This window comes from Mangifera indica, chromosome 14, assembly GCF_011075055.1.
Source record: "Mangifera indica cultivar Alphonso chromosome 14, CATAS_Mindica_2.1, whole genome shotgun sequence".
Taxonomy (NCBI): domain Eukaryota; kingdom Viridiplantae; phylum Streptophyta; class Magnoliopsida; order Sapindales; family Anacardiaceae; genus Mangifera; species Mangifera indica.
In genome coordinates this window covers 13,723,035-13,746,850 of record NC_058150.1, presented here as the reverse complement: position 1 = coordinate 13,746,850, position 23,816 = coordinate 13,723,035, and the positions used below count along the sequence as shown (strand labels likewise).

At 32.8% G+C, this 23,816-nt stretch overlaps 2 protein-coding genes and 1 non-coding gene across 7 annotated transcripts; all 3 read left to right on the top strand.

Moving 5' to 3' along the window:
- The first annotated feature begins 4,884 nt into the window (after positions 1-4,884).
- LOC123195406 (shewanella-like protein phosphatase 2) lies at positions 4,885-6,685 on the top strand. Its single transcript, XM_044609087.1, has one exon. It carries the CDS (start codon positions 5,233-5,235, stop codon positions 6,427-6,429), a length of 1,197 nt encoding a protein of 398 aa, XP_044465022.1. The 5' UTR covers positions 4,885-5,232; the 3' UTR covers positions 6,430-6,685.
- Positions 6,686-9,075: 2,390 nt separating this feature from the next.
- On the top strand, positions 9,076-9,202 carry LOC123197095. The gene has a single exon (XR_006497796.1). It is a non-coding gene; the product is annotated as a small nucleolar RNA snoR86 (small nucleolar RNA).
- Positions 9,203-12,126: 2,924 nt separating this feature from the next.
- On the top strand, positions 12,127-22,980 carry LOC123196240. 5 transcript variants are annotated; one of them, XM_044610183.1, is made up of 8 exons: positions 12,128-15,619; positions 15,788-16,240; positions 16,374-16,991; positions 17,197-18,024; positions 19,560-19,647; positions 19,989-20,298; positions 20,421-20,512; positions 20,646-20,904. In XM_044610183.1, exons 1-5 carry the CDS (start codon positions 12,230-12,232, stop codon positions 19,569-19,571), a joined length of 5,301 nt encoding a protein of 1,766 aa, XP_044466118.1. In that variant the 5' UTR covers positions 12,128-12,229; the 3' UTR covers positions 19,572-19,647; positions 19,989-20,298; positions 20,421-20,512; positions 20,646-20,904. The 5 variants fall into 5 exon arrangements, with proteins under 5 accessions (XP_044466116.1, XP_044466115.1, XP_044466117.1 ...); XM_044610181.1 differs by lacking the exon at positions 19,560-19,647 and having other exon boundaries at positions 12,127-15,619; XM_044610184.1 differs by lacking the exons at positions 19,989-20,298; positions 20,421-20,512; positions 20,646-20,904 and adding an exon at positions 22,413-22,980.
- The last annotated feature ends 836 nt before the right edge of the window (positions 22,981-23,816 follow it).

Genomic DNA, 23,816 nt, shown 5'->3' with positions numbered 1-23,816 from the left:
AAGCTAGGTACCTGGAACATCCCTTACTTAGCATTTTCCTCCCCTTGACACAATTTTTACTCATGTTTTTCAAATGTCCCTCTCCAAAGCTAAGTTTTTCACTATTATCCAAAGTAAACTTGACCTTTTTTCTTTGACAATTTATTTCAGCTCTATATCGCTTAAGAAAATCCATTTCTAGAATTAAGTCAAAGTCTAGCATATTAAAAACTATTAGATCCACTATCATTTCTTGCTCTTTGATGAAAATTAACTCCTCAATCAGAACCAGATCACTACATAGTCACAATCTGATAGTTTTATCTTGAATTTATGGGTTATTCTAGCTAGTTTCAAACCTAATCTATCCATAATACCTCATGCAATAAAGTAATGAGAAGCACCAAAATCAATTAGTATATAAAAATGAGAGTCTTGAAAAAATAATTGACTAATAAACGCAAATAGAATTACCTCTATTGAACCTTGAGTGATATTGTAAACTCTAGCATTTTACCTCTAATTGTTTGTTTTTAATCAACTTGAGCAAGTGTAACTATGTAGTTTCTTGTCATATTCCCATACTACCTACATCTAAAACATATTCCTATTAAACATTCACCCATATGTTGCTTTTCATATTTTGGACAAGCAGAAGGATTAATCTTTTCTTTTGTTTCTTATGACCCTTCTATTTTTTCTTATCTTTCAATTGGAAAGGTCTTTTTCCTTTGTTTGATTTATCTATTGAAGTATGCTCTGGACCTTTCTGATTGTTGGCATCAATATAAAGAAATGTAACTTCTTTTGCCATCTTTTAAACACACACCTCAGCTCTCAAGGTCGACTTAGCTCAGCTCAGCTCAATGCCTTGTCATAGGTCTAAGGTGGGAATGACCCTACCATCATATTCTATAAATGGTTGGATTCAAACCATGAATGAATTTGTCAATTCTTCTTTGTTCTATGCTTGCCAATCCTTATACATACCTCGCCATAACATTGAATCTGAAAGTATAATCTTTAACAGAATATATCTCTTCAGATATATTAATGAATTCTTAAACCGTCATGCAAGTCATCTCAAAGGTTTGATACTCCCTCTTGAATAGTTTCCTAAAATATGCCCAGATAACCTTTGACACCTTCAATGATTCCTTTGTCAAATTCCACCACACATGAGCATCTGCCTTAAATAAGTAAGTGGTTTATCCAACTTTCTCGACATTTGTCATATCAAACAATGACATGGCACTTTCCACAAATTCTAACCATTCATCTGTAACTAAAAGGTCTTTAGTGCCTAAGAATTTCTACAATTGATGTATAACTAGCAATGAGTAGATTGAATGTAACTGTGCCCTTAGAGCTGTTTGTGGCTTAGAAGAGGTCGTCTCTACTTATGCATGAGTCAGTGGAGATGAAGCCTAAACTAACTTGCTGACTTACATTTGAACATTGTTGCACTCTTTCTCCTTGAATGCTTCCTTAATCATTTCTTGGACATCCACAACATTTAATCCTGGTTGAACTGTCAAGGTTGACATCCTCAAACTTTGTACCTCAAGAGGATTCGCTGCGAGTGGCTTTTCTAGTCCTCTTCATTTCCCTAAAAACCTTATAATTAATAACTTAAAAATTCAATTAAAGGAATATAAAATCTTACTTGCAGTGGCTAATATACGAAGACGATTAGTATAGCACAAGGAATCTATTTTTATCAAAAACACATATCAATCAAACAATTGGCTTTCCCAAAATTGTTGTTGTGATACCAATTGTAACATCCCACCTTAAAAGTCATGTCCTTTGAAGGAAATGTTATTTGAAATTGTGAGAAAAATTAAATCAAAAACATTATTTATTTGAAATTCATAAATAATTTAAAGTCATCAATAATTCATGCAAAAATCAAATAAACAAACCCATTGTTAACTGAATACTAATAAAATAACAACATAAAACCATGTTGAAATTCAAAAACAACAAATAAATAGTGTATTTAAGTTTCACATATCAAACACGAGATAATTTATTACATAACATAAAAGAGATTTCAACTTCCTATGCCTCTACCACTAATCAATTGCTCCATAGTCCACCACAAGTGCATTTTATACCTACAAGATTGAATACAAAATGAGTAAGTGACAAATCACTCAGTAAGTAAAAATCTTTATCCTATTTTATTATTCAGTCTTTCTGAATTTTCATTTATCTCGTATTCAGTCTTTCAGAATTCTTATTCTTCTAAAAATAATTCTTATTTCAATTTATTTCATTTCTTAATGTTGATTGGTCTAGGCTGTATTAAGGATTCGACACCCTAGTCATGTGACTTCTCTCTTATGATTATTGCAATCCATGGTACGCATAAATCAATCTCTATCATATCACCTTCCAATAGTGTCCCTTTATATGGATGCATACTATAGACTACGTGTCATCCCTATGCCTTAACACCTCTCAATGGTGTATAACCTATGTCACAGATGCCCCTTCATTACAACCCTCAATCTTAAATAAGTGTATGACATGAGTGATAATTTTTTCTCCTTAATCTCAAGACTTTTTGTCCTATCACCCTAATAAGGTGTTATACAAATATTCTATATCTAATCTTGAGTTTGATCATATTCATAAAAAAATTTGATTCAATAGTCATAATATTCATTTAAGAACTTCTAATCGAGACTTAATTAAATAAATCGAATGGATGTATAATCATACACATTTCTATGCACTAGTATGCATAAATAATCCTCTGGTATAAATAGTCCATCATAAATGGCATAACCATCCATTCATTCAAAATCGAGCCGTTATAATTCCACTTTTGGGTTCTAAAGATATATTCTAATCTAAGGGTATATACATCATTTCAATTGCAAGAATAATTACATGCAATATAACCCAATAATCTTCAGATCTTTAGTTTAATCATAGTCAAATTAATCATTTGAAATCTGGTCGCAAAATCATGGCAGAATTGCAGTGTTATTTAGGCCAAAGGACTATTTCCCACCCAAGCTATGCTGCAATATCAAGTGTCCTCTTTTATCTATGATAATACCAAATAACCATCCATTAGCAGTTAAAATTAATGGAACTCTAACCCCTTAAAATTTTATCTTATTTTGCCCCTCTAAACTTTAAAAACTAAAAATTTTCCCCAGCTTATGTTTTAAAAAATGGCAGTTTCACCCTAGGGTTTCGTTTTGAAATCTTCAGCTCTATTGCCGGTGGTCTCTCCCTCCCGAAGTATCCTCTCCCTCCAGCGGTCTCTTTTCCTCCCATTAGATGTCCGATCGACATCAAAAGAGTGGTGGAAGACGAAAATCTTCGTCGGAAAAGACAAAGTTCTTCGTCCTCCCAGACGAAGATGAAGTTGTCGTCTTCGTCTGGGAAGATGATCGTCTTCCTAGACGAAGACGACAACTTTGTCTTCGTCTGAGAAGATAAAGAGCTTCGTCTTAGAAAGAGGCCGTTGGAGGGAGAGGATGCTTCGAGAGGGAGAGGCCATCGGCAATGGAGCCAAAGATGACGTCGAAGATTTCAAAATGAAACTCTAGAGTGAAATTGCCATTTTTTAAAACTTAGGTCGGGGGAAGCTTTTAGTTTTTAAAGTTTAGGGGGGTAAAAAGAGATTATATTTTAGTTTATTTTTAATAATATAGAAAAAATGACAATTTTACTCTTATTGCCATTAATTTTAACTACTGATAGGTGGACATTTGGTGTTATTATAGATAAGGGGGGGACACTTGACAATGCAACATACCTTGGGTGGGAAATAGTCCTTTGGCCTATTACTTATAAATGAGGATGCACGAGCATCACACGTACGTCCAAGTGGTACAACTAGAAGTACGACGTAGAACACGTCTCAGTGTACAGTAGACTATGACTGAAAGCAAAATACAACACTGTGGCCTTCTTGTGTTTTTGCAGAACATGACAATTAATCTTTTTAAAGAAAACAAAACATATTAAATGAGATTAAACCATCATTTTCATTCACTAACCTTCCAAATATTTACCTCATGCAGGCTTGATCTCCCAAAAATCCCTCTTTGCTCTCTCATACGTTTCTCTCTCTCTAAAAATCCTTTCTCTAAACAGATAAAAACTATGCTTAAAAGAAAATCGTCATAATCTCAATAATTTATGTTTAAATAAAATTATTCAGAATTTCCTGTTTAGAACATGGCTTTCCCATCCTTATCTTTTTTTTTAAATAAATATATATAAAATACTATACTTTTGATTTATATCATACCTTAGATATTACACCACTACTCCATCTCTGATGACTTTCTCTTCTCATTTTTTTCCTATGTTCGGTTGATTGTCTCTCATTATTTGAATTGCTTGACCGGCTTTTCTTGTGACGAAGCGATGAAGATCTCTTCATTCGACAAAGAGATGTCATCTCCATCTTTTCATCGAACAAAAAGACCTTTGTCTCTTTGTCACAAGGAGAGTCGACCAAGTGATTTTGATGGTGAGAGACAACTGATCAAATGGAGGAAAAAGGGAGGGAAGAGGAAGTTGCTGGAGATGGAGCAGTGGTTGGAGAGGGGAGAAAAAAAAATCTAGATATAAAGGAAAATTAGTCACTTTTCAAAAGTGAAAATGTTTAAGAAATGATGAAATTGTTAGTTTTTAAAATATACGAGAAAAACAAAATAAAATTATATATTTTTAATAATATTATTAAAATAATAATTTTATTCTTATATATAATTAAAAATTTTAATAAAAATTGATTTATAAATAAAATTTTAAATTTTTAAAAGTTGATAGATTAGAGTTTATAATTACATCTACCTTGAGTGAGAACATGTCTTCTGGCCCAAAAAAAGAAAAACCACACACACTCTCACTGGAGGCTTTCGTTATGGTCACGAAAAGCATGAAGCGTTGGGACAACCTGGAAAGAGGCTTGATGGCCTTCAGTCGATGTCGATAGAGGCTAGAGAAGGTCTAACTGAGAACTTTCTAACCTCTAGGCATAGAAAAGCCTTTCTGATGCTGAGAGGCCAAATTTCACTACCCATTTACGTAATCTACTCAAATGACAAAAAATCGCATTCACGGTCTCACCTTACCACTATCCATTCCATTGTGTTCAAACTCCCGTCCTGCCAACATAATTGAATCATAATCACCATCTTTCTTCTTCACTACAGACCGTTAACATCTCTATCCCAACTGCTACAGTTGACCTGAACATCTTTTCTGAAAACTGAAATGAAAAACGACGAAAACAAAAGCAACAGTATAACATGCGAGAACTTACCGGCGTTTCTCTCTTCATTCGTTGACACTTTCGTGGATTTCACAGTAACCGACGGCCTTTTTCTCCCGAATTCACTTCCCCAAAACCTCCCTGAAACGCCACCACCAATGGCTGCCCGATACCCATCTCCGGATCGTCTGATTGCCATCGGTGATCTCCACGGAGACCTGGAAAAATCAAGGCAAGCTTTCAGATTGGCCGGTTTGATCGACGGCTCTGATCGCTGGACAGGTGGGTCCACGACGGTGGTTCAGGTGGGTGATGTGCTCGACAGAGGGGGTGAAGAGATAAAGATACTTTATTTGTTGGAGAAGCTGAAGAGGGAAGCTGAGAAAAATGGAGGTAAATTTTTGACCTTGAATGGAAATCATGAGATTATGAATGTTGAATTTGATTTTAGGTATGTGACTGAGAAGGGTCTGAGAGAATTTGAGAATTGGGGGTTTTGGTATGGTGCTGGTAACAAAATGAAGTCTTTGTGTGTTGGTCTGGAGATGCCCAGGGATTTGTTTGATGGGGTGCCTTTAGCTTTTAGGGGTGTGGATGAAAAGTATTGGAATGGAATTAAGAGTAGGATAGCAGCGTTGAGACCGAGTGGACCAATTGCCAGGCGGTTTTTGAGTAAGAATATGACAGTCTTGGTGGTTGGGGAGTCAGTTTTTGTCCATGGCGGGTTGTTGAAGGAGCATGTGGAGTATGGGTTGGAGAGGATTAATGAAGAAGTAAGGGACTGGATTAATGGATTGAGTGGGAGGCGTGCACCGGGGCATTGTAAAGGGAAGAATGCTGTAGTGTGGTTGAGGAAGTTTTCAGCTGATTATGCTAAGTGTGATTGTTCATTGCTTGAACATGTTCTTGCGACGATCCCTGGTGCGAAGAGGATGATTATGGGGCATACAATTCAGCATTCTGGGATTAATGATGCATGTGATGGTAGAGCTATTAGGATTGATGTGGGTATGTCCAAGGGATGTGGTGATGGATTGCCTGAGGTTTTGGAGATTTTTGGGAATAAGGGGTTGCGAATCCTGACATCGAATCCATTGCATCAAAACAAGAACAAAGCTTATTTGGATGCTTATAGCAACAAGGGGCTTGGTTTGCAAAAAACAGAACAGGGACTGAGACAAGTTGAGTTTAAGGCTTAGGTTATTGTTATACACTATCTTGAACATTAATATATATTCCATTTCTGGTCTGGTAAGAACAATATTGTTCTATGGGCAATGCACTTTAGAATTCTGAAATGTTGATGTAGGTCATTAATTCAATGCGAAGATGAAAGAGGCCTGAACACATTTTCAAGTGTTGACTTCTTGAATTGAGGGTTTGTTGTTTAAGTTGTAATTCATTACTTCTTCTTTATTGCCTGTTGAAGGAACATGAATATTCTAATTCTTCCAAGATTCTATAAAGTTTAGCAATAATAATGATAATAATTATAACAATCCGAAGATAACTCATCACAAAGTTCTTTACTTCTTCATTCTGCCATATTCTATGTTTGTACATGCTCTTAATGCTGTGTCTTAAGATCATCTTTATGTATATATTGTCCCTGTTATGCATTTAGTACAGTTGTTTTGTTCTTTGAGCACTTGCATATTGATAAACCTGTCAATGTTTATACTAAAAGTAAGGAAGGGACACATAAGGGAGCCAATTGGTGGATTGGGAAAATGGTTATAGAGGTGCAACGCGGCAGGTAGAGGTTAAAGGAGAGAGTGGAGAGATTTGGCAGTGTAGAAGGAGCTAGGAAGGTTGTTAGAGGGGAGGGGAAAAAAAGAGAATTCTGGGTAGCTTAGGCTAGGGAGGTTACCGACACCTCGAATGGCTGCAGTTTGGTTTGAAGGAGATATGCAAGGGTGTGTTGGTGGACTTGATTTTAATTGAGTGAGGGTGACTTATTTCTAGCTTGAAGAGATAAACAACACTTAGTTTTCTCCTTGAATTGTTTGTATTTTGTGAATTCGGTTGTAGATTTGCTTTTGTTTGCTGTTGTGTTTGGAGAGTTTTGCAGATTTACCACAGGACTCTATCACATACGAACCATATAACTAGTTGTTGTGTTCATTGCACTTTGATATCTTTTTCTTTTTCTTTGACATTAGGTATGATCTCATGATTTGAACTTTTCATAATTGAAAGCCCAGAAAAGTCTTTTCTTGTTGATTGTAAGCAGAATGCTTTTTATCGAGGCTTTGTAGTGTGAAATGTGTTTTGCAGTGGTGTAGCAAATCCAAAACAGTTCAAATTGAGCGCACCAATTGTTTCTAGGAAGTTTTGAGTACACTCTTTCAGGTTCGAGTATTGCAGAAAGCAAGATCAACAATATTGGTACGCTCGATTTCAACTGTTCAGGAATCATGCTTGTTTTTTAAGGTTTTCGTTACCTGGAACAGAAAACACTGATGGCGATAGAATTTTGATGTTGACTGCCACATTTTAGAGGAAAGTTTCAAAATCTTCAGCTATCAAGAACTTGATTAACATTGATTATTGAAGTACTAAATTCTGCATATAGTTGCTTAAAATTGATCCCTTATAATTCATCATTTGTAATTAGTCGAGTAGTTAAGTTTTGTCGTTCGCCTTTTCTGTTTTATGAAGAAACACAGTTTTGATAGAATCCCAGTTTCAAACCTGAGATCACCAAGTGTTTTTTTTTGCAAAAAGATATACCTGACCGTTCAATTATATGATATTGAGTTCTTGTTATTGTGCATGTTTGAATTGCAAGTTTTTCACAGGATCAACTACTTGAAGCCAATTTTTTTGAACTCAGATTGCACATTGATATGGTGAGGGGCTAGATCCTGGGTCTTCGCTAGCCCGATGTCGGTCCGATCAGTTAATTATTTAAGTGACATCATAATAATAACAAATCGAACAAAATTGTGGTTCGATGGTATGCTATGTATATTTTTAATTTTATGGACTTGTCTTGATCGAACCGGTTCAATCAATTGACTTGGTTTTTAAACGATGCTTGAACTAAAGTTCTTGCTATTGTGAATAACACACCGTCATAGCTAGAACGCTTTGCTTTTTTTATACAAATCAAATAATTATAAAAATAAATGTAAAATAAAAAAATGATTGAAAGTTATGAATAATAATATATGTGTACAGTTTTAAATATACAATTAAGTATATAAATGAAATGTTATGATAAAATAAAGTTATTTTAAATAAAAAATTAAATAATATTCAAAATTAAATAAATTTAAATTAATGATAAAATAATATTCAAATTGTATTTATCTAATATAACTTGTAAATTATATTACAACTTATGAACAATTATGATAAATACTAATTTAGATAATAATAAGTGTGAAAATATTTTTTTTATATATTATAATGATATATTTTTATATATTAAATTTATTTTATAAAATTATTTTTGAATCTAGAATCAAAAGAAACCCTAAATTTAGAATTTAATTACTTATTTTCTAGTTAATCTAAATCAAATTGTGATATCTTTAAATTACAAAAATCATAAAATACTTTAAAATATATTAAAAAATAAAATTCACAAAAAAAAATCATATACAAAATAAATAAATAAATAAATAAAATTGGGCTTAAAATAGCATAATCAAGGCCCGATCGCAAGGGTATTATTGTCAATTAACATGTCCTAGGGTTTCTCTTCATCTTCTATATAAACCCCCAGTCAGTCTCTCCATTAGCTGAGCCGTTCAAGCTTTCATCTTTTTCTGTGTGTCAACAATTAGGGTTTGGTATTTATGTAACTAAAGATCTGTTGAATTAAAAGCCAATTCGCAGAGCAAGGGCGTCAGATTAAACTATGGCGTGATTTGCCTTGAAGGTTGGCAATATCAATCAGCGATTCTCCGTGCCTATCAAATTTAGCCTCTGTTTTGATTATGGCCTCGAACAAGTCGCTACATTTTATTTTATTTTCTCGATTCACAATCTGTTTGTTTCCTGGGAAGATAAAACTCTTAATCTTTTAATTTTTTTCCAGATTATTCGAAAAAATCCATATGGATATTTATAAAATATGTGTTTTTCCAGATTATTCGAAAGAAAAAACCATATGGATATTCATAAAACATATGTTGGTTAACTTTAAATACAAATTCTGAACCAAATAATTATTTTTGACATTGAATTAATTATCCTGAATAGAATTTTTTATATATAATTTTTTTGATCGTGATATGGGTTAAAGAACATTTAAAAATTACTCAAAATAGTATAAATATATTATTTCTAACATTTTCCAAGAATTTTCAAAATTAAATTAAAAATACTTTCTTATAAATCCTGGTTCTCTTCTCTTCCCTTCTAAGCCCAGGCCTCTGAAAACTTCGGAATTGACTCTGTTATGAGTATGAATGAATTTCTCCTTACTAGGCTGAATATGATCCAAATTGATTCAGTCTGGAAAGTTGATTTGATTTGATTAAGTTTAACTTAAATTTATTTAATTTGAATTTAAATTAGATTTGAATTAGAATATTTGATTCAATTTTTGAATCAAACTGAACTAAAGTAGTGTTTTGTTAGGTTTGATTTGTGTTCTTTGCTTAAATCAATCATTTAAATTCGTGTCTCAGTTTAGCTTGAATGAGCATGAATTTATAATTTAAATTAACAATTCAAATTTGTAACTCGGTTTGATTTAAATTAATAGTTAGAATAAAAATTTTTGAATATTATTTGAGTAAAATAATATCATTTTGTTAATAAATTATAAACTGAATTAATTCTAATTGAACCAAATTACGAATTTAAATTATTGATTCGAATTATAAAATCAAGTTAAACTCAAATCGAATCAAAATGAGTTATTTTTCATTTAAATTAAACTCGAATAAACTTAATTTTGGTTGGGTAAATTCAAATTGAATTTAAATTAAATTATATTTTATTCTATTTAAATTCAAACTAAATAAACCTTGCTCCTTCCTAACGCACCTTTGAATAAGTAAAAACCTATTTAGTCTAAGTCTTTCTATACTATTTTTAATATTTTTCAAGAAGTTGCGAAATTAAATTTAAAAAAAAAAATATTTCCTTAACTGTGATTCTCTTTATGAATTTATAATATCTACAATTGGGAGCAAGGGACAACCCCACCCTCAAAATTAAAAAAAAAAAAGGATAAAGAGACCCACCCATAAGTTTTTTTAAAATATTGTTATAATCCAAACATTTCCAAAAATTCTTATTCCCTCTAATACTTAAATAACTTCTTCTCGCTAAATTTAAAATCTTGTTTATTAAAACCTATTTTCAAAATGAAAACTGTTAAACTCGTGTTGTTTTATTATTTTATTTCACAAATATTATTTTAATAATAAAATTTATACAACAAAATCTTAAATTAGTGAATAATTTATACATAATTTTTTAATGTCTTTATCTTTTTATTGAATGTTATGCATGTTTTAATTTATTAATTGTCAAATTTATGTAAGATGTTTGCCGTTATGTGTTATGTTTTATAGTTAATTATCTTCTTTATCCCTTTAAATTATCTAAATTATATTTAAACTAATAATTAAAATTTTGAATACATGTCTTCATATGAAAAAAGTATATAAGATTTTGACAAAGTATCCAAATTATATTTAAAATAAAAAATAATATTTTGCATATACTAAATTACTCAAGTTTTTACACAATTCACAATAAAAATATCATTACATATTTTTAAAATATATTAAATTAAAAAATTGTGCTATATTGAAAACTACAAATGTATCATTATAATTTATTTTTAATTTTAAATAATCGATATTTAAATTTTCAAATTTTCAAAAAAAATACTGATATTTAATTTAGATAATTAAGTTTTGATTTTTTTAATTAGATTTATAATTATATAATTTAATATTTGTGGATATATTTTTTTTTTTGTAGTTTGTGATTATTGTAAATATTTTGCTTATATTAAATTTAAATAGATATTTTTTTGGATAAGTGTGGATTTTCCTTTTTTGAAAAAACATCGAAATGCTCCACAATGAAAGTCCTGGTCGGCCACTGCTGGGGAGTAGCCTTTATCTAGACTGTATCATGAAATTAATTATATTTTATTGTTAATATAATTTAAATTATATATTTATTAATAAATTATATAAAAAATATCGTAAAAAATATTATTTTTCAATTTTAATACAAACATATATACATATTTATAAAATTTTAAAAATTTAAATATTTATTTATAAATTAATTATTGTTAAAAATTTTTAGTAAAAGTAAAATTTTTTATTAAATTTTGATATTTACAATTAAATTTATAATTACATAACTTAATGTTTACCAATATTTTTTGTATGAAGTATGATTACTGTAAATATTATTAATTATATTAAATTTAAATTGACTTTTTTGGTAAGTGTGCATTTTCATTTTTTTAAAGAAAACGAGACACTCCACAATGACTATGCTGGTCGGCCACTGCTGGGGAGCGGCCTTTATCTAGAATATATCATGAAATTAATCATATTTTAATGTTAATATAATTTAAATTATATATTTAATAATAAATTATATAAAAAATATCATAAAAATGATTTCAATTATTGTTGTACTCACTTATTATTTTCTTTATTATATTACCTCTTTAAAAATAATATTATAAATATTTATTTTTAGATATACAAATAAATATATATAATATATTATTATATAATTATATATTATTTTTTATTTAATTTAAACATATTTAATTACTTAATAATATATATTAAATATATATTAATTTATATAAAATTTTATTATATCTTTTAACTTTAATAATCAGCTCGCCCAAAAACATAATTAAATTTCCGAAATGGGATTTCGTTTTCATTTTGAAATATCTATTTTACCCTCTTCTTCTCCATTATTTCTCTATCCATGTCCAAATAATTTTTATCGTTTCACCTTGCCAGTCTGGTTTTCCTACTTTCGTGGTTAAAAATGTTGGAATCTGATTCTTCATCCGCTCTCCAATCCTGCACTGATTTGATCGGAAATCCGTTTAGTTCTTTGCACAATTACAAGACCAACTTTGAGAATCTCAAGGCGCAAGTGGAGAAGCATAACCTTGTCAAACAGCGTGTGCTTCATAAGATTGAGGTTGCTAGAAGAAATGGAGAAGAGATAGATCAGGAAGTTCAAGACTGGATGATTAATGTGAACAAGCTCATTGATGAGGCAAATAAGATTATTCCAGATGAAGGGAAAGGAAAGAAGAGATGTTTCGGGGGGCTATGCCCTAATTTGGGTATCCGCCATCAGCTTAGTAAGAAAGCAGAAAACAAAGTTAAGGCTATGGTTTTACTGCTGTCTCAAGGAGAAAAATTCCATGAAATCTCCCCCCTTAGCATTCCAGAGGAGATTTCCAGCTTGGTTACTTCGAGCCAAAATCCGTTTATTTCTCTGCGGAACTACAAGAGATACTATGAGAAACTCGTTGCTGAAGTTGAGAAGCTGAGGGATGACAGAGACCGTGTCAAGCGTATGATGGAGGTTTCTAGAAGAAATGGAGAAGCGATCTATGAAGATGTTTTGAAGTGGGTGAGGAGTGTTGAGGAGCTTGTTGATGATACAGGAAGGACTTTTGAAGACTTTGACCAGAAAGCAAATGGACGATGTTTCATTGGCTTGTGTCCTGATCTGAAAACACGTTATAATCTCAGCAACAAAGTAGTGAGGCAACTGAAGGCTGTTGCTGAACTCCAGGGAGAAGGAGGGTTCGATAGAGTTTCTTACACTATTATTCCACCCAACATATGGCTTACATCAACCAGAGGTTATGAGAATTTTGAATCAAGAATGACCATTTTTCGGGGTTTGTACAACACATTAAATGATCCTAATATCAACATGGTTGGGGTGTACGGAATGGGTGGCATTGGCAAGACTGTGTTAGTGAAGCAAGTTGCTGCTGAAGTGGAGGCAATGAAGCTCTTTGATGCTGTGGTCTTTTCTGAGGTAACCCCGACTCAAGACATAAGAAAGATTCAAGGAGACATTGCAGATCATCTAGGTTTGATGTTCCGTCAGGAGGATGAATGGGGAAGAGCAATCAAGCTATTTGATCGATTGAAGAAAGAGAAGAGCGTCCTTGTAATATTAGATAATATCTGGACAAGTCTTGATTTGAGGAGAGTTGGAATTCCTGTGGGAGATGATCATAAGGGATGTAAAGTATTGCTAACATCGAGAGATTGTGATTTATTAAGCCGGATGGATTGTCAACATAATTTTGCTGTTGGTGTTTTAGATAAAGAAGAAGGTTTTGGTCTGTTTAAGAAAAAGGCAGGTGATTCTGCTGAAAACCAGGAGTTGCAGCCCTTAGCAATTGACATAGCCAAGGCATCTGGAGGCTTGCCTCTTGCTGTTGCTTCAATTGCAATTGCATTGAGAGGCAAGGGTATAGATACATGGCGCAATGCATTGCAAAGTTTGGGTAGGCCTTTATCGAATAATTTCAGTGGAATACTTGCGGAGGTTTATTCAAGTATAGAGTTGAGTTACAATCTTTTGAAAGGTGAGGAACTCAAGTTAACTTTTTTGCTTTGTAGTCTAATGAAATATATGGGTGATTTTTCCAGTATGGAGTTTTTAAGATATGGAATGGGTTTGGGCTTATTCAAAGAAATCAGTAGTGTGGAAGAAGCACGAAATAAAGTATATACATTAATTCATGAACTCAAATGCTGTTGTTTGTTACTAGATGGTCATCCCAATGAATGGTTTTCTATTCATGATATTGTTCTTCTTGTTGCCATATCAATTGCATCTAGAGATCAACATGCATTTACGCTGAGAAATGAGGCTATTGATCGGCTAGATAAGAATGCGCTTAGAAGATGCCAGACAATCTTCATACGTGACAATAATAACAGAGAGCTTCCAGAAGGTTTGGAATGTCCACATCTCAAATTTTTCAATCTTCTAGCTCAAAATTTGATTATGAAAATTCCAGACAGTTTTTTCACTGGAATGACCCAACTCACTGTTCTAAAATTGACCAAAATGCACTTATCACCGTTACCTTTCTCACTTTGTCTCTTAGTAAACCTTCGGACATTGTGTTTGGACCAGTGCATATTGGGAAACATAGCTGGTATTGGAGACTTGAAGAACCTAGAAATCCTTAGCTTATCACATTCAGATATTAAGTTATTGCCTAAAAATATAGGTCAATTAACTCGGCTGAGGATGTTAGATATGAATGATTGTTCCAAACTGGAACTTATTTCACCAAATGTTATATCGAACTTATCTTGCTTAGAGGAACTGTATATGAGTAATAGCTTTCTTAAATGGGAAGCTGAAGAGCTCTGCTTTGAAGGAAGAAATGCTAGCATTAATGAGTTGAAGCACTTGTCTGAATTGACATCCTTAGAAATATGTATTACAGATGCCAATATTCTACCGAGAGTTCTTGTTTCTAAGTTGATAAGATATAGGATATTCATAGGTGATGGGTGGGACTGGTTCACTGAGTATGGTACTTTAAGAACATTGAAACTCAAAGGCAATACTAGCAAGCGTGGGATTACGAGGCAGCTGAATGGAATCGAAGAACTATATTTAGATGAATTGTCGGGTGTTGATAATGTTCTTTATCAGTTAAATCTCACGGGTTTTTCACAATTGAAGCATCTCCACATTGAGAATAATTCCTCCTTGCAATTTATTGTTGACCCGACAGACAGGGAGCCTGGTCTTGCCTTTCCCCATCTGGAGTCATTGGTTCTTCATAATTTAATGAACTTGGAGATGATATTTAAAGGCCGATTCACTGAAGAGTCATTTTGCAATTTAAAGATCATGAAGGTGGAAAAGTGTGATAGGTTGAAAAATGTCTTCTCATTTTCTTATGATAGACGACTTCAACGATTTCAAGCACTTGAACCTGGTCAAGCTTTTCCATACTTGGAATCACTGTATCTTCACAATTTGATTAACTTGGAGATGATATTTAAAGGTCAATTCACTGAAAAGTCATTTTGCAATTTAAAAATGATAAAGGTGGAAAAGTGTGATAAGTTAAAAAATGTCTTCTCATTTTCTATTGCTAGAGGGCTTCCAAGACTTCAAACACTTGAATTCAATGAATGCAGTAATATGGAACATATATTTTTTCAAGAAACATTTGCGGATATTTATGTTGATGACAGTGAAGAAGACATTAACTACAATGAAGTGGTGAATAAGATTGAATTTGGTCATATACGCTCCTTGACTTTGAAATCACTTCCAAAACTCAGAAGCTGTTGCTTGAAAGTAACATTGTTTGATGAAGTCGTTTTGGAGGATGTGGTTGACTTAGACATACCACTTTTCAGTGAAACGGTAAGTTAATCCAACCCCTCTCATTATTCTACTCAAATATGGAAAAAAAATAAGTTGTTTATGAAAAAGGAACAGAAAGGTAAGCCTTAGGGATGTCATATGATCATGATAAGAAGTTATTACATTTTAGATTCATACAAAAGTATTGAAACAAACATCTTTCTGCAGGTTTTGTTTCCCATGCTGCGGGTACTGGAACTGGCTGAAATTAATATTCAGAGGATTTGGCACAATCAACATCTATCAAAGTCTTCTTCCATTCAAAATATAACACATTTAGTCTTGCGAGGATGTGGTAAATTAAACTATATTTTTTCGTCTTCTATATTACAGAGCTTTGTGAGACTCCAACGCCTTGAAATATGCCATTGTGAAATTCTGGAAGAGGTAATCTTCATGGAAGAGTTCAGTGAAGAAGTAAGGAAGGGAAGAATCTTCCCTTGTTTAGAGCATCTGGTCATAAAAGATCTTGAAAAACTAACAAGATTTTGCTCTGAAATTTACATTGAATTTGCATCCTTGAAACACTTGGAGATAGAGCAATGCCCCCAGTTCAAGTCATTCATCTTGACGAATATGGGCACAGGCTCTGAGGAGACTCAACCTTTCTTCAATGAAAAGGTACAAGATATTAAATTGTCCTCAACTTGTCATTGTACTGGTCTTACGATCTTCTAGATATTAATTCGTCTGCATAGAAGTTTTTTCAATTACTTCTGTAGATATTAAATAATCTGTGGTGCGATCCCTACAGGTTGCATTACCTAGCTTAGAGAAAATGGTAATCTCTGGCATGGATAACTTGGAAGTGATATGGAACTATCAACTCTTTGGGCATTCTTTTCAAAAACTAAAATTAATGGAAATTAAGAACTGTGATAAGCTATTGAATATTTTTCCTTCAGATATGTCTGGAAGGTTCTGGCAGTTAGAAGAATTGTATATCCATGATCTACCAAAAGTGAGGCATATATGGAAAACAGAGCCCCAAGTAAAGCTTTCCTTTCCAAAGCTTCGCTTAGTGAAAGTTTTTGGATGTCAGAATCTAGAAAATCTTTTCACAGCCTCCATTGCCAGGAGCCTTTTTGAACTTGAAGAGCTTGAGATGGTTGATTGTGGAGTGAAGGAGATTGTTTCAGAAGAAGAAAGGGCAGAATCAACCTTTAGGTTTTCCTTTCCACGAATAACAATCCTCAAATTCTCGATGCTGCCACGACTTAGATGTTTCTATCTTGGAACACATACTTCAGAATGGATGGCATTAAAAAAGTTGGAGGTGTGTGATTGTGACAATGTAGAGATATTCACTTCAAATTTTCCCGACAACCAACTTAAGGTACCAGCAAAACAGCCCCTCTTCCTGGGTGAAAAGGTATTAGCCCATTTTCTTTTTCTCCTTTATATTGATGTAAGGTGGAAGCCTCTATCTCTATCAAAAGAATGACTTTCTTTTAATTGCCAGAGTAAGTCATCTAAAAATATAGTATATCAAGTTCAATCAGTCAGCAGCTTGAAATCATGTTAATCATTAGGTTGACAGGATTAACTTCAACTGCCTCTTGTTTCTTTGTTACTAGGTCTTCCCAAATTTGGAGGAACTGAAATTAAGTGGAAAGGCCATTGAAAAGATACGGCAAGGGGCATTTCCAGAACACCTGTTTCGCAGAGTTGAAGTTCTTATCATTGTTAGAGATGAATCAGCTGTTTTTCCATTTCATGCCTTTCAAAGATTTCACAATCTGGAAAAGATCATCCTGAGGCGTGGTTCATACAAAGAGTTATTCTCACATGAAGATGTAGACAGACAAGATGGACAAGCCAATCTATTGACACAGATTAAAGAATTAAAGTTGGATGAACTTTCTAATCTGGAGTACTTGTGGAAACAAGAGTCAAAACAGAGCACATTACTTCAGAATCTTGTTATTCTTGATGTATGGTGGTGTTGTAATTTGATTTATTTAGTGCCATCCTCGGCATCTTTCCACAATCTAACAGTTTTAGAAGTGTGGTTTTGCAAAAAATTGAAGAGCTTGGTAGCACCCTTGACAGCCAAAACCCTGGTGCAACTCAAAGAAATGAAGATTGGTGGATGTGAAATGATGGTAGAAGTAGTAGCAAATGAGGGATATGCAATAGAAGAAGTTGAGATTAACTTTTGCAAATTGAAGAGCTTAACACTTTTTGATTTAGAAAGTCTTGGAAGCTTCTGCTCTGGGAATTATACTTTCATCTTTCCATTATTAGAAGAGTTATTTGTAATAGAATGTCCAAATATAACTTTTTTCTCAAGCAAAGATTTAAGCACGCCAAACCTACTAGCAGTACAACAGAGCTGGGCAGCGGATGTATGGCATTGGGACAGTGATCTTAATACAACCATACAACATTTGCATAAGAAAAGGGTATGTATTGATTTGCTGAGCTAACTCACTTGTTTTTATTTCATTTATTTTTGGACTTTGAAGACACTTCAACAGTATCTAGTTTAATTTACCTGTTGTTTATTCCTGGTTTCATCTTAAATTGCTATGGTGACAGAATGTCTTCTAAAGATTGAGTTCATCTTCCATGTAGTAAGAATTATGATTTGCGTTTCTTTTGAAATTAGAGTGGTAAAATTCCTTGACAAATAATTTCTCTGGACATACTATAATTCATCCTTATTGAAGATATTGGTGAATATTCTTAGTCTAAGTCTTTCTTCATACAATTGTTAATATTTTCTAGGAAATTGTTGGCTTGGTGCTTTATTTTTGCTGGATTCCAAGACTTTGGACTTGATACAAGTGAATTGCGTTAAAATTATCAATTGATATACAGATTTTAAGGAATGGGGTAATATTAGTAAATTTTAGAATTAATGGAGTAAAATTATCTTTGATTTTGGTTAGTGTTTAGGCTTAGAGCAACATATTGGTTTCAGACTAATAGATTCATTCCAAATTTTCAAGTCATATATAAATAGAGGGTACAGATGTAATTTCCTTTAACACTATTATTGAGGAGACATGTCAAAAGACTTGACTCCAAGTAAATATTCTACAGAAAGGTTTTGCTTAGTGCTCAAGGGCTTCTATCATTTTTAGCCGGAGGAAATCTTGAAGAAATTAATGCACAAAGCAAGCAGTTGATTGGTTGACATTTGGATGTGTCTGCAATGTAAATGATGCCAGCTAAGTGGAAAACAACACAAATGAGAAAAAATGAGTTAGATGGAGTTGCCAATGTTGCCTCTTTGATGTTGGGAGTGTTAAGACTTAGAAATAAGTACTGAATCAAAATGTGTTCAGTTTTTGTGTATAATGTCTAACATATTAGTCTGTATATAATTTTTAAGGTCTTGGTTTTAGCTAGGAGTGGATTTGAATTGAGCTAATTTGAGGCTTGAATTCATGTTAAACTCGAACAAATCGAACTCGTGCTAGAGTTGGAGAGTTCGCTGCTTAATTTACTTTTTGACATCACTGTTCATTTCTTTGGCGTTACTGTTCACCGATCTGGATGTACTCAGGCTCAAGCTGAACCTTCTGGATTCGAGCCAAGCTGGATGTTTTATTAATACAATCTATTATTTGAATCTATGAGATAATAATTTAAATTATTAGGATACAGTTTTTAAGAACAGGATTTCGTATTTCCACAATACTACCTACTAGATGCAGGCAAATGTGTCTATGTCCTATGTTTATTTGAAAATACTTATTAGTTAGAAGGGCATGGTCTTCATCTATGGTTGAATGGGAATAGGCGTCTTATTCTGATGTGCAGAATTTAATGGCAAGTACATTGTTTACTCTGGTACTTGATGTTTGATGTTTAGCCTACTCCATTATTATACTAATAATGTGTTAAATTACAAATTGTCTTCTCTCTCTTTCACTGTTACCTTTTTTTGTCTTATGCTTTTGATTGATTGGCTAATATATTGCCCCTTCAGTTCTGCTCCTGAATTAGTTAGTTTGCTGTCAGAGTTGAACAACGCACTTGCACAACTTGATAAGAAAGTTAATCCACTTTTAAGCAAGGTATTATTCTTTGACTGTTCAATTATTAGTTTCAACGGTTATGTCAATATGATGTTATGTAGACTTAGAATCTCAAATACCGGGACTTGGGATATTAATCTCTGTATTTTGAACCTTCTTACTAGGAAAAGTTTCTACCATATTGAGTTTTTAATATCTTGTTTGTCTGTGCATATATTGCACTATTGTTTTTACATTATGTCACTCTTTGATGTTTCAATTCTTTTGACTTGATCAAATTATTATAATCATGCAATTTATACATGGTCTGGTTTCTCGTTACATTGATGCCTTTGTATTCAACATGATAATTTCTTTTGTGCTTTGATGCCTTTGTCTAGTTTATCATATACCCTAGCGCCAAACCCACTGGCTAAAGCACACTGACGAGCTCAACGACGAATGAGAGGGAGCAACTGCACTAGTAAAGCTCACACTGCGGTGACCAAGCCCGGAAGATAAGCAAAGTTTTCGAATTTTGATTTAATTAATTTGGTATTGAAAAAATTAAGGAATTGCCTTCTTGTTGTTTAAGCTAATTTGGAATTATGAGTAAGAGAGGGAGGAGTGAGAAGGGGAACCGGAGTTCAAAGAGAAGACCGTGTGATGAAGATCTTGATCTGGAAGAGATGGATGATGAAATTGATGCCCGTAAATTTCATATTAAATCAATTCTTTTAGTTTTTTATATAATGCAATTTGGGTAAAAAGAAGAAAAGCCATTGTTGTTTGAGAAAATAAGAGGTGGGATTTGTTTTATTTTGTTTTTGTAGTTCACAAGCAAAGGGATGTTATTCCTTTGGATATGTACGGCGATGTTGGGGATTCTGATGAAGACAATGAACATCCTGTCTCTGATGTAGAGGTAGTCATTTAGATTATCTGCATTTGGACCGAAAATTTTGACATTTAGTAATATCTTAAATTTTTATTTAAAATCTTTTTTCCATAGCAAATTTCTTCACCTTAGTGAGTTCCATCATGTTTTTTGATTTTAGGGTACTGATGATGATGATGATGATAATGAGGATGATCAAGGGTGGAGGAAAGGGGGGTAATGTGGGCTACCCGCCTTGACTTTTTCAAAAAACCCATTTTGCCCCTCATATGTATTGTGTATATATAATATTATATTATAAAATGTATATTTAATCTTTGAACAAATAAAAAAGTAGGATTATATTGATTCCAAGTGTTAGTAAAATCGGTGGAACATTAGAAGTTTCAAGATAAAAATATGGGTTTGAGTTTTTGCCACATTTATGAAATTTTGATTTACCTGATGCAATAATTGTAAGTTCAGTTATTATATTTTGAGTTTACCTGTTTAATAAATATGGGTGAGATGTCTGGTTATCCAAAAAAAAGTATGATTAGATTCAAATCGAGTTTGTTCAAACTTGAAATAAGTTCGATTAGAACAAGCCTAACATGAATTTGATTTAAATGAATTCGAGTTTCAGCTCAAATTTGAGAGTTAAGAATTTTTTGGTTTGAGGAGTGTTTGACTTATTAAGTTCATAAACTTGAAAATTTTTTATACGAATCAATTAGAACGATATCATTTTAACTAATCGCATCAAAAGAACGTTATTTTAATTATTTTTTTGTTGCTTAGTTATGATATCAAGTTGAGTTTAAAGCTCGATTCGATTTAAACTCGAGCTCGAATGCCTTCAAGTAGTCGAGCTTAAACAATTGAAGGTAAGCCTGACAACAAACGCAAGCTCAAGTTTGACCCCTCTCAAATTAATTCGAGTTTGAGCTTAAACAAGTTTGAGTTTGGTTTGATTCGAATTCAACTCTATAAATAAGCAATAGAGGTAGACGAAGTGAGAGAGTCTCATTCGTATTTCTCACTTGCTCATTCTTTTCTCCCTAACATTGTTTACATTTCTCCATCTTTATTTCAATTTGTTGTTCGGTTATTCTTTTAGATATCAAAACATTGTCAACATTTTTTTCACTACATTTTCAACTTGATATTTATATTTTAAATATATGTTTTAATCACCAATTTATAGGATTGAATGAGCTTAGAGATTTTGTAAAAGTGATGGTTGAAACTAAGAAGGATAAAAAATTTTCATTAGCTTATTTATTTATGAAATTAACATTAATTTTCCTGGGTGTCACTACTACTTGTTCTTTGATTCGTCTTCTGGGCTGAGGACCTTGTTCACTTGTAGTTTGAATCAGGATATAAACCTTCTATCCAAAATTCACTATATTTGCCTTAATGATCTGGCCTTTATATTGGTTGTTTCATATCATAACTATCTAAAATGTTTCACAACTGAAACCTGTGGTCAGTGATAAGAAATAAGTTGATGATAGAGGACTCAGTGCCTAGGTTATTAGAGCTGCTGAATTGTAGCTTTGACTTAAGAATGCCCTTAATGGTCCCTTTAGAAAGGCTTCTGTAAGACAGCCCTGCAAAATTATGAAACAAGTTTCTGTGCTGATCAGGCTTCCAAATGTGTCTAAATTGTGTTCCATGGTCAGAACTAATTTTCTTCACTTCCACTTGTAATAGTTGGGTGCAGCTCCATCCAATTTCTGCAAGAACATTTCTTCTTCCCATTCATGTGGGTTCTTATCATTGTTTGGAGAGCGCACCAGGCTAAAAGATATTTTTCACTCTATTACTTACTGCAACTTCTGTTATCCACAGTTGCAAGGCAACAAAAATTTTTGCGGGCAAAATTTGGTGAAGTTGACGATGAAATGCATGATGATGAGGATAATGAAGATAAGAAGGCTTTCTTATCATATTAAACCCTAGCGCCAAACCCACTGGCTAAAGCACACTGAGGAGCTCAACGACGAATGAGAGGGAGCAACTGCACTAGTAAAGCTCACACTGCGGTGACCAGGCCTGGAAGATAAGCGAATTTTCCGAATTTTGGTGTAATTAATTTGGTATTGAAAAAATTAAGGAATTGCCGCCTTGTAGTTTAAGCTAATTTGGAATTATGGGTAAGAGAGGGAGGAGTGAGAAGGGGAACCGGAGTTCAAAGAGAAGACCACGTGTTGAAGATCTTAATCCAGAAGAGATGGATGATGAAATGGATGCCTGTAAATTTCATATTAAATCAATTCTTTTAGTTTTTTATATAATCCAATTTGGGTAAAAAGAAAAAAACCATTGTTGTTTGAGAAAATAAGAGGTGGGATTTGTTTTATTTTGTTTTTGTAATTCACAAGCAAAGGGATGTTATTCCTTTGGATATAAATAGTGATGTTGGGGATTCTCATGAAGAAAATGAACATCCTGTCTTTGATGTAAGGTAGTCATCTAGATTATCTGCATTTGGACTGAAAATTTGGACATTTAGTAATCTCATTCATGAATTTTTATTTAAAATATTTTTTCCATAACAAATTTCATCACTTCAGTGAATTCCGTCATGTTTTTTGATTTAGGGTGATGATGAAGATGAGGATGATCTGGGCAGAGGGAAGTGGGGTACCCAACTTGACTTTTTCAAAAAACCCATTTTGTCCCTCATATATATATATATGTATTTGTCTTTGAACAAATGAACAAGTAGGATTAGATTGATCTTGAGAGTTAGTAAAATTGATAGAGTATTAAAACTTTTAAGGTAAAGATCTATATTTTAGTCTGTCATATTTGTAAAATTTTGACTGATCCGATATAATAGTTATATATTCGATTATTGTGTTTTGAGTTTATCCATACAAAAAATATGGATGAGATCCTCAATTATCTAAAAAAAGTATGATTAAATTCAAATCGAGTTTATTTAAACTCGAAACAAATTTGATTAGAACAAATCAAAATAAATTTGATTCAAATAAATTCGAGTTTGAGCTCAAATTTGAGACTAAAAAATTATTTGGTTTAAGTTCAAGCTTGAGGAGTGTTTGACCCACCAAGCTCACAAACTTGAAAATTTTTTATACGAATTAATTAAAATGATGTTATTTTGACTGATTGCATCAGAACAATGTTATTTTAGTTTTTTTTTGTTGTTTAGTTATGATATCAAACTGAGTTTAAAGCTCAATTTGATTTAAACTCGAGCTTGAATACCTTCAAGTAGTTGAGCTTGAACAGCTTGAGGGAAGTTTGACAAACTCAAACTCAAATTTGACTTCCCTCAAATCAATTCGAGCTCGAGTTTAAACAAACTCGAGTTTAG

What these genes read in the sequence shown, in the direction of transcription:
- LOC123195406 (XM_044609087.1), top strand. Translation starts at nt 5,233, where the DNA reads ATGAAAAACGACGAAAACAAAAGCAACAGTATAACATGCGAGAACTTA.
- LOC123196240 (XM_044610180.1), top strand. Translation starts at nt 12,230, where the DNA reads ATGTTGGAATCTGATTCTTCATCCGCTCTCCAATCCTGCACTGATTTG. An exon ending in AACCTTTCTTCAATGAAAAG is followed by an intron (nt 16,241 to 16,373) that starts GTACAAGATATT and finishes CGATCCCTACAG; the next exon opens with GTTGCATTACCTAGCTTAGA. An exon ending in AACATTTGCATAAGAAAAGG is followed by an intron (nt 18,025 to 22,412) that starts GTATGTATTGAT and finishes TAAGAAGGCTTT; the next exon opens with CTTATCATATTAAACCCTAG.